The following is a 10,617-nucleotide window of genomic DNA, read 5'->3' as shown; positions in this document are numbered from 1 at the left end:
AACCTGCTTGCCCACCGACTAACTGTACTGCGATCGACAGCAGCATCTCCATACACCTTTTTCAACCTCTTGTGGATGTTTCCCACTGTCTCGTTTTCACACCACAGGAATTCTATGACAGCACGTTGCTTCTGACGAACGTCAAGTGTAGCACCCATCTTGAAGACATGCTGTGACGGCGCCACTCACGGGAACTGGTTGAACTAAGTTTGAAAACAAGCGGGAAGGATGTATCTACACACTGTAAAACTTTCACACGTGCAGAATGAAAACTGTATTTTTACAAGAATAGTGTGCTTTTGTTTTGGAGTGACCATCGTATTTGCGGGACAGGGGAAAGATGCAGTAAGACACTGCGATCATCCCCTCCCGCAAACATCGAACCCTGGAGCCGCGCCTCGGTGAAACTGAGGGCGAACTCGATGTGGTTTCCCCAGTAGCTTCGTCATAGTCCAGCAGCGCTCTGGAACCCCAGCGACGCCTCGTGTTGCAGGGGTTCGCGCCAGTAGCAGCTCCGGCGGCGGCAGCGGCGAGGTGCGTCGAGGCCGGCGGGCTACGCCCCCTCGCCGCTGCGCGGTGTGCGGGGACCGCGCCTACAGCCTGCACTTCGGCGGCCTGTCCTGCGACAGCTGCAAGGCCTTCTTCCGGCGCTCCGTGCAGAGCCGCGCCTGCCTCACCTTCCGCTGCCCCCACTCCAGGCCCTGCCTCGTCACAGTCACCTCACGCCGCTGTTGCCAGGTAACGACACTCGCTTTCTTCGTAGCACACGCCTTTTTTTTTCTTTATTGTAATTTCACACCTTACATAAGATGGGCTGGCAGCAGCACAGTACGCCGCACTTCAGCCACAGGTATGACAAGAGAATAAACAATGGAGACACAGAATGAACATAATATAATGGGGGACAAAAAACAGTAGATACAATAACGAAAAAACACGAAGCCGTTCACACGCCTATAAAACCAAAGAAACTGTTAGCACTGAGCACGGACACTGATGACGCAGACGACACGTGAACGATGGAGCATGGGAGGCGACAAACACTGAGGCGCAAACACGACGGTACACACAGAAAACTGATGGCGATGTTTCTCCAGCGCGCGAAAGTCCGCTTAACATGTGCGATTCCGGGGAACTGCCAAGAGGGGGAAAAGGTGGGGGGGGGGGAGGGAGAGGGGAGAGCAGAGATGCCAATGGTAGAGGAGATGGGGGGACGAATGAAGTAAGGGCGGTAGGAGAAGCCCAGGGGGAGGAGAAGGGAGGAGGGAGAGAAGGGGGAGAGAAGGGAGAGAGGGTGCCCTGAGGAAAAACCACAGGAAGTGGGAGAGGAGGATCAAAGTTAATAGGAGGGGTAGATGGAGGGGAGGAGGACATCATCAGGGAGGGGGAGCTGGCGGAAGCCACCTTGGGCGAGGGTAAGGAGAGTCGAGAGATGGAGAGCAGGTGGGACATGGAAATACAGGCGCGGCAGTGGATGGGTGTGGGAGAGGATGGGAGAGACAAGCGGGTGAGGGGGATATAGTTTTCAGGATCTGTAGAGGATTCGTATCCGTTCAAGGAAAGGAGGAGTTAGGGGAACGGAATAAGGTCGTACAGGATTCGCGTGGGGGAGGAGAGACGGATGTGTTAGGCGAGGCAGAGAGCATGGCGTTCGAGGATTTGAAGGAATTTGTAAAAGGTAGGAGGGGCGGAGATCCAGGCAGGGTGAGCATAGCAGAGGATAGGGCGGATGAGGGATTTGTAGGTGTGTAGGATGGTGGAGAGGTCCAGACCCCATGTGTGGCCAGAAAGGAGCTTGAGGAGACGGAGTCGGGAATGTGCCTTAGCTTGGTTCAAATGGTTCAAATGGCTCTGAGCACTATGGGACTTAACATCTGTGGTCATCAGTCCCCTAGAACTTAGAACTACTTAAACCTAACTAACCTAAGGACATCACACACATCCATGCCCGAGGCAAGATTCGAACCTGCAACCATAGCGGTCATGCGGTTCCAGACTGAAGCGCCTAGAGCCGCAGGGCCACACCAGCCGGCCCTTGGCTTGGATTGGGGGGTCCAGGAGAGGCGACGGTCAAGGGTGAACACCTCTCTGTTTTGACTGCACTTTTATATTGAGGGCACACTATCCGTTAACAATCACGTAATGACGCTAAATTTTTTCAGTTTACCCGATAGGTAGCCAAAAGTTTTAATTATCTCCTAGAAAAATCGAGGTGCAAGCATGAATCTTGGTGATGATATACAAGGTGGTCCATTGATCGCGTCAGGGCCAAATATCTCACGAAATAAGCGTCAAACGAAAAAACTACAAAGAACGAAACTTGTCTAGCTTGAAGGGGGAAACCAGATGACGCTATGGTTGGTCCGATAGATGGCGCTGCCATAGGTCAAACGGATATCAATTGCGTTTTTTAAAATAGGAACCCCCATTTTTTAATTACATATTCGTGTAGTACGTAAGGAAATATGAATGTCTAACTTGGACCACTTTTTATGCTTTGTGATGGATGGCGCTGTAATAGTCACAAACAAATGGCTCACAATTTTAGACGAACAGTTGGTAACAGGTAGGTTTTTTAAATTAAAATACAGAACGTAGGTACGTTTGAACATTTTATTTCGGTTTTTACAATGTGATACATGTACCTTTGTGAACTTATCATTTCTGAGAGCCGGCCGGTGTGGCCAAGCGGCTGTAGGCGCTTCAGTCTGGCACCGCACGACCGCTACGGCCGCAGGTTCGAATCCTGCCTCGGGCATGGATGTGTGTGATGTCCTTAGGTTAGTTAGGTTTAACTAGTTCTAAGTTCTAGGCGACTGATGACCTCAGAAGTTAAGTCGCATAGCGCTCAGAGCCATTTGAACCATTTCTGATAACACATGCTGTTACAGCCTGATTACATGTAAATTGCACATTAATGCATAAATGCTCAAAATGATGTCCGTCAACCTCAATGCATTTGGCAGTACGTGTAACGGCATCTCTCTCAACAGCTTCCGTAATGTTCGCACATGCATTGACAAAGCGCTGACGCAAGTTGTCAAGCGTTGTCGGTGGATCACGATAGCAAATATCCTTCAACTTTCCCCACAGAAAGAAATCCAGGGACGTCAAATCCGGTGAACGTGCGGGCCATGGTATGGTGCTTCGACGACCAATCCACCTGTCATGAAATATGCTATTCAACATCGATTCAACCGCACGCGAGCTATGTGCCGGACATCCATCAAGTTGGAAGTACATCGCCATTCTGTCATGCAGTGAAACATCTTGTAGTAACATCGGTAGAACATTACGTAGGAAATCAGCATACATTGCACCATTCAGATTGCCATCGATAAAATGGGTGCCAATTATCCTTCCTCCCATAATGCCGCACCATACATTAACCATCCAAGGTCACTGATGTTCCACTTGTCGCAGCCATCGTGGATTTTCCGCTGCCAAATAGTGCATATTATGCCGGTTTACGTTACCGCTGTTGGTGAATGACACTTCGTCGCTAAATAGAACGCGTGCAAAAAATCTGTCATCGTCCCGTAATTTCTCTTGTGCCCAGTGGCAGAACTGTACACGACGTTCAAAGTCGTCGCCATGCAATTCCTGGTGCATAGAAATATGGTACGGGTGCAATCGATGTTGGTGTAGCATTCTCAACACCGACGTTTTTGAAATTCGCGATTCTCGTGCAATTTATCTGCTACTGATGTTGGATTAGCAGCGACAGCAGCTAAAACACCTACTTGGGCATCATCATTTGTTGCAGGTCGTGGTTGACGTTTCACATGTGGCTGAACACTTCCTGTTTCCTTAAATAACGTAACTATCCCGCGAACGGTCCGGACACTTGGATGATGTTGTCCAGGATACCGAGCAGCATACATAGTACACGCTCGTTGGACATTTTGGTCACAATAGCCATACATCAACATGATATCGATCTTTTCCGCAATTGGTAAACGGTCCATTGTAACACAGGTAATGTATCACGAAGCAAGTACCGTCCGCACTGGCGGAATGTTACGTGATACCACGTACTTATACGTTTGTGACTGTTACGGCGCCATCTATCACAAAGCGAAAAATGTGGTCCAACTAAAACATTCATATTTCTTTACGTACTACACGAATATGTAATAAAAATGGGGGTTCCTATTTAAAAAAACGTAGTTGATATCCGTTTCACCTATGGCAGCGCCATCTACGGGCCAACTATAGCGCCATCTGGTTTCCCCCGTCAAGCTACACGAGTATCGTTCTTTGTAATTTTTTCGTTTGATGCTTATTTCGTGAGATATTTGACCCGGTCACTATCAACAGACCACCCTGTATAACAACCTCAAGCCCAGGTTGGCCTGCCTTGAAGGGCAACAAAACGGGTGTAGAATATAGTCGATATACAGCTGTGCTGTGAAGATACGGCCTAGTATCTCATTGACCGCGGTATAACGGTCTTCCGTGATGAGCGCTTCGAAATGAGCCCCAATGACTAGCGAACGTGTCTGGGGATGCCCCCGGAGAGCAGTGGGATTCGGCTCGACTTCTATGAGTGATGGTCTCGGCTGCCATTTCTTTTCATAGGAGGACCCTTTGGCTGTCATCCGTGGTTCCCTCACAAGAGAGCGGCATGCCGAAGATATTCTGCCCACAACTTTGTTTCCCTTTGTGGCAAGCCATACTGGGATTACATTTCAGCAACATAATGCTCTTCCGCACACGGCGAGAGTTTCTACTGCTTGTCTTCGCGCTTGGCCAGCAAGATCGCCGGATTTCTCCCCAACTGAGAAAGTTTGCAGCATTAAGGGGACCACACCATGGTTCAGGTCGAAAAAAAATCGATTTTCGGTTTTCATCATATTTCTATAGAATAAGGTTTTATTTAAGTACTCTCAAAAGGATTTTTCTGAAAAATTTTTTTTCGATCATTTAAAGAGCATTTTCCTTCCACGTGTGTTTATATGCCACACCCACTTTTCTGTCACCCACTTTTCTGCATATATTTTAGATCTTTATATCCCCTACATTGCACGTTATGGACTTTTTTTTTACTGCCAAGTGTGTTGGCTATCCTTGGAATTCAACGGTCGGTATTCTTTCGTTTCTGCTGTTTGTAAACAACACGCTTTCAAACAAGCGGTTAGTTTTGTTCAAGTGTGATTGCGAGTAGTTGTTATAGAAGACTTGCAGATATACTATGTGCAGGCAATCAGGAGAAATAAAGAAAATCTGGAGGCAATGAAGAGAGATGTTTGGGCCATATTCTCCCATAAGTCCCCTGCTGATGATAAGCAATGTCATGGATTATGTCCATCAGGAGAAAATTCGTGGTGTAATTACAATAGGGCTCAGGCAACTGGAGAGTCTTAGTCTCACTAGCATTCTCTTCCTACTGCTGTTATTACAGCCAATAAACATATTTTCAGAGACTTGGCTCATGCTGACCTTCTAAGGAAATGTCTGCATGGGCAGATACAGAACCCAAATGAATGTTTCAACAGCATAATTTGGAACTACCTTCCTAAAACTATATTTGTAGGCATACATACAATGAAACTAGGTGTTAAATTGTGGCAGTATTGGAAAGTGTTGGGTACTCAGAAAGCTGGGAATTAATCCTGGTGCAAATATGATCACTGGGCTGCAGTCAGGTCTGCATCTAATATGGCCAAGAAAGCAAGACAAACATCCAGGAAAGTGAAAAAGAAGCTGGAAGACCTGCAAGAGGCAAAAGAAAGGCCATCATATGCAGCAGGACAGTTTTAATTAACTGTTAAGTAGCAAATTTCAAAAGTTTTTTCTTTAAAGTCAATGTGCCGCAAACTAAAATTTTCAGTACAAGTACCCCATTATATCAGAAACTATCATAGATAAACGAATGAAATTTTCAGAGTCTCTGCATAACATAAAAAGCCACCTCTGGTACTACATTCATTAATATTCCCCCATTAGGAAGTTCACAAAAAATATTTTCTGCAGAAAAAACTTAATATTTTTTGTTAATAAATTTTAAAAAGTATTTCTTAAAAACTGTATAACGGATGAAGTAGATTTTAGTACAGTTGACACTATTAGCATCATGTAACATACAGTAAAAATATTAAGGTCCTGTATCAAATAGTTTTTTTCAGAAATGGATCAAATACTTGCCTAAATTAACATGGTTTAGATAGTCAGAGTGTGGTTCCCTTAAGTGCAGCACCCTCCAGCCTACTCTCGATTTTGACGATCTAACGTGGCAATTGGACAGAATTTGGTAGGGAATCTCTCAGGAGAACATCCAACATCTCTGTCAATCAATGCCAAGCCGAATAACTGCTTGTATAAGGACCAAAAGTGGACCAACGCGTTACTGACTTGTTCAGTTTGTGAAGCTCTCTCTCTTGAATAAATCATCAATTTTTTTTAAACTATAGTGATTTATTTTCTGTACATGTACATTACATCTACCGATTTCCGTCCCATTCGTTTAATTCCTTTTTTTGTCTTAGTGTGTTCGGTATATTACTCATCCTACTTAGTTCCCAATATGCCTATGACTCACCCATATAAGGGTCGGCTATTTCTGGGATACTAAGCATTAACGTTGATTTCTAGGTTAAATTCTAGATAATCTTTCATTGAAAGGTTCTCTCGAACTCCAGGAATAATTTCAAGCACTTGCGATATACATATCTCTTACTATCTAAACAAAAAAAATAAAGACTTCGAAACTGTTAAGGTTGGACATCCATAGCACCACTGGAGATGGGGCTGACATGTAATCATTGATAATCGAAACCGATCGAAGTTCGAACTGACAGTTTGCAGAGTCGGTAGTTTAACTGAAGACAATCCTGATGACATTTATGTCCAAATTATGTCAAATAGAATTTACATAATTCTATAGAGCCTTCAAGAAGTTTAGTAAGAAACGACTGGAGTTCTATAGGATATTCAGTAACTACTAAATGTCCGTAAAGTAGTTTCACATAACTCTATATTCTGAGCAGCTGAGAGAAATAAGTAACAGGGCAGGGCTGGTTAACGAACTACTCAATATTACAGCTAAGAATGACTGGCAGATACATTGGGTGTCAACCAACATCGTATAAGAAGCGCATTATAGTCGCCTGAAATGAAAAAAAAAATCTGCATCATCTTCATGTTTCACCAACTGGAAAAGTACACACATCAAAGAAAGTTTTGCATCACCTCGGTTCCGAGAATTCCGGAATCTGTACAGAAAATCGGGACAGAGATCAGCATAAACATCATTTCCGCCCTTTTTTTTTGTTCATGAAACCACGCATTGCATGTTGTACCACCATACAGCGAGGCCTTCAGATGTGGTGGTCCAGGTTGCTGTACACACCGGTACCTCTAATACCCAGTAGCACGTCCTCTTGCATTGATGCATGCCTCTATCCATCGTGGCATACTATCCACAAGTTCAGCAACGCACTGTTGTCAAGATTGTCCCACTCCTCAACGGTGATTCGGCATAGGTCCCTCGGAATGATTGGTGGCTCACGTCGTACATAAACAGACCTTTGCAATCTATCCCAGGCATGTTCGATAGGGTTCATGTCTGGAGAAAATGCTGGCCACTCAAGTCGAGCGATATCGTTATCCTAAAGGAAATCATTCACAAGATGTGCACGATGGGGGCACAAATTGTCGTCCATTAAGACGAATGTCTCGCCAGTATGCTGCCGATATGGTTGCACTATCGGTCGGAGCATGGCATTCACGTATCGTACAGCCGTTACGGTGCCTTGCATGGCCATCAACTGCGTACGTCTGCCCCACATAAAGACACCCCAAAACGGCAGGGAATTTCCACCTTGCTGCACTCGCTGGACAGTGTGTCTAATGCGTTCAGCCTGACAGCGTTGCCTCCAAACACGTCTCCGGCGATTGTCTGGTTGAAGGCATATGCGACACTCATCGGTGAAGAGAACGTGATGCCAATCCTGGGCTGTCCATTCGGCATGTTGTTGGGCCCATCTATACCACGCTGCATGGTGTCGTTGTTGCATAGATGGACCTCGCCATGGACATCGGGAAGGAAGTTGCACATCATGCAGCCTATTGAGTACAGTTTGAGTCGTAACACTACGTCCTGTGGCAGCACGGAAAGCATTATTCATCATATTGGCGTTGCTGTCAGAGTTCCTCCAAGCCATAATCCGCAGGTAGCGGTCTTCCACTGCAGTATTAGCCCTTGGGCGGCCTCAGCGATGTATGTCATCTACAGTTCCTGTCTCTCTGTGTCTCCTCCATGTCCGAACAACATCGCTTTGGTTCACTCCTAGACGCCTGGACACTTCCCTTGTTGAGAGCTCTTTCTGGCACAAAGTAATTATTCTGACGCGATCGAACCGCGGTATTGACCGTCTAGGCATGGTTGACCTACAGACAACACGAGCCGTGTACCTCCTTCCTGGTCGAATGACTGGAACTAATCGGCTGTCGGACATCCTCCGTCTAATAGGCGCTACTCGTGCATGGTTGTTTACATCTTTGGCGGGCTAAGTGACATCTCTGAACAGTCAAAGGGACTGTGTCTGTGATACAATACCCACAGTCAACGTCTGTCGTCAGGAGTTCTGGGAACTGGGGTGATGCAAAACTTTTTTTGATGTGTGTATATGATACATGACAACGATAACACGCATACGATTAAACACCGGTAAATTTTCAACTCACCAGTTCCGAATGTGACTGAAGGAACATCCAGTTAATGTTTAATCTGTGAATGTTGTGTAATCTATCCAGAGACGTTATGTTCGAGATGTATAGGTCGTTTTGGATAGTAAATATTATGTATATGTTTTATTTGTTTATTTATAACAGAATTACTATATGTTGCTCTATTTGCTAGTGGAGTAATCTAAGAATCGTTTGTTTCTATCTACATCTTTTGCCAATGGCGATCAGTGAGAAGACAGTGGACTTATTATTAGGGAAGACATTATATAAGGGTGTTGTTTGGTTGTATTGCGATGGACAAACACCGATGAAACAAAAAAGACCGCCGGCCGAGGTGGCCGAGCGGTTCTAGGCGCTACAGTTTGGAACCGCCCGACCGCTACGGTCGCAGGTTCGAATCCTGCCTCGGGCATGGATATGTGTGATGTCCTTAGGTTAGTTAGGTTTAAGTAGTTCTTAGTTCTAGGGGACTGATGACCTCAGAAGTTAAGTCCCATAGTGCTCAGAGCCATTTGAACCATTTGAACAAAAAAGACCTAAATTTTCGTCTCAGTTTCTTGAAAATGCAGAAGATAACACTAATTATGTTTCTTTTAAAATACAGGCATGTCGTTATGCCAAGTGTCTGGCAGCTGGCATGGAGCCGGGTTGGGTTTTAAGTGAACAAGAGCGCCATCAGAAGGTAACCAAGAAATGTGCAGAATCTCCAACGCAGGACAATAAGGTATGTATTCGTTTACCTAATGTATCCATTTCGAAAAATTCCTTCATAAACGAACTATGAAGTCCCTGAACCAAAAAAGGACAACCTAAAAGTAATTTCCCCTCCTTCATGAAAGTCTTATTTGTTGCAGCCGATATGAGATATCTGACGTGCCCAAACGTAAAAGCTAGTGAATAATTTTCGCATGCTGATATACAATTTACATCTACATCTACATCTACACGAATACTCTGCAAATCAAATTTAAGTGCCTGGCAGAGGGTTCATCGAACCACCTTCACAATTCTCTATTATTCCAATCTCGTATAGCGCGCGGAAAGAATGAACACCTATATCTTTCCGTGCGAGCTCTGATTTCCCTTATTTTATCGCGGTGATCGTTCCTCCCTATGTAGGTCGGTGTCTACAAAATATTTTCGCATTCGGAGGAGGAAGTTGGTGATTGGAATTTCGTGAGAAGATTCCGTCGCCGGCCGGAGTGGCCGAGCGGTTCTAGGCGCTTCAGTCTGAAACCGCGCGACCGCTACGGTCGCAGGTTCGAATCCTGCTTCGGCATGGGTGTGTGTGATGTCCTTAGGTTAGTTAGGTTTAAGTAGTTCTAAGTTCTAGGGGACTGATGACCTAAGATGTTAAGTCCCATAGTGCTCAGAGCCATTTGAACCATTTTTTAGATTCCGTCGCAACGAAAAACGCCTTTGTTTTAACGATTTCCAGCCCAAATCCTGTATCATTTCTGTGACACTCTCTGCCATATTTTGCGATAATGCAAAACGTGCTGCCTTTCTTTGAACTCTTTCGATGTACTCCGTCAGTCCTATCTGGTAAGGATCCCACACCGCGCAGCAGTATTCTAAAAGAGGACAACCGTAGTGTAGGCAGTCTCCTTGGTAGGTCTGTTACATTTTCTAAGTGTCCTGCCAATAAAACGCAGTCTTTGGTTAGCCTTCCCCACAACATTTTCTATGTGTTCCTTTCAATTTAAGTTGTTCGTAATTGTAATACCTAGGTATTTGGTTGAATTTACGGCTTTTATATTTGACTGATTTATCGTGTAACCGAAGTTTAACGAGTTCGTTTTAGCACTCATGTGGATGACGTCACACTTTTCGTTATTCAGGGCCAACTGCCACTTTTCGCACCATTCTGATATTTTTTTCTAAATCGTTTTGGAGTTTGTTTTGATCTTCTTATGACTTTATTAA

At 45.0% G+C, this 10,617-nt stretch overlaps 1 protein-coding gene across 1 annotated transcript in view; it reads left to right on the top strand.

Moving 5' to 3' along the window:
- Nucleotides 1-340: 340 nt before the first annotated feature.
- The window catches only part of LOC126252258 (uncharacterized), a 54,479-nt gene continuing 44,202 nt past the window's right edge, over nucleotides 341-10,617 (top strand). Inside the window, exons 1-3 of the mRNA XM_049953131.1 lie at nucleotides 341-345; nucleotides 441-738; nucleotides 9,296-9,415. Of these exons, the coding sequence (XP_049809088.1) occupies nucleotides 341-345; nucleotides 441-738; nucleotides 9,296-9,415 (423 nt within the window). The remainder of the gene's footprint in view (nucleotides 346-440; nucleotides 739-9,295; nucleotides 9,416-10,617) is intronic.

Source organism: Schistocerca nitens, chromosome 4 (genome assembly GCF_023898315.1).
Source record: "Schistocerca nitens isolate TAMUIC-IGC-003100 chromosome 4, iqSchNite1.1, whole genome shotgun sequence".
NCBI lineage: Eukaryota > Metazoa > Arthropoda > Insecta > Orthoptera > Acrididae > Schistocerca > Schistocerca nitens.
The sequence above is the reverse complement of the archived record's forward strand: the minus strand, read 5'-3'. Positions and strand labels throughout refer to the sequence as shown.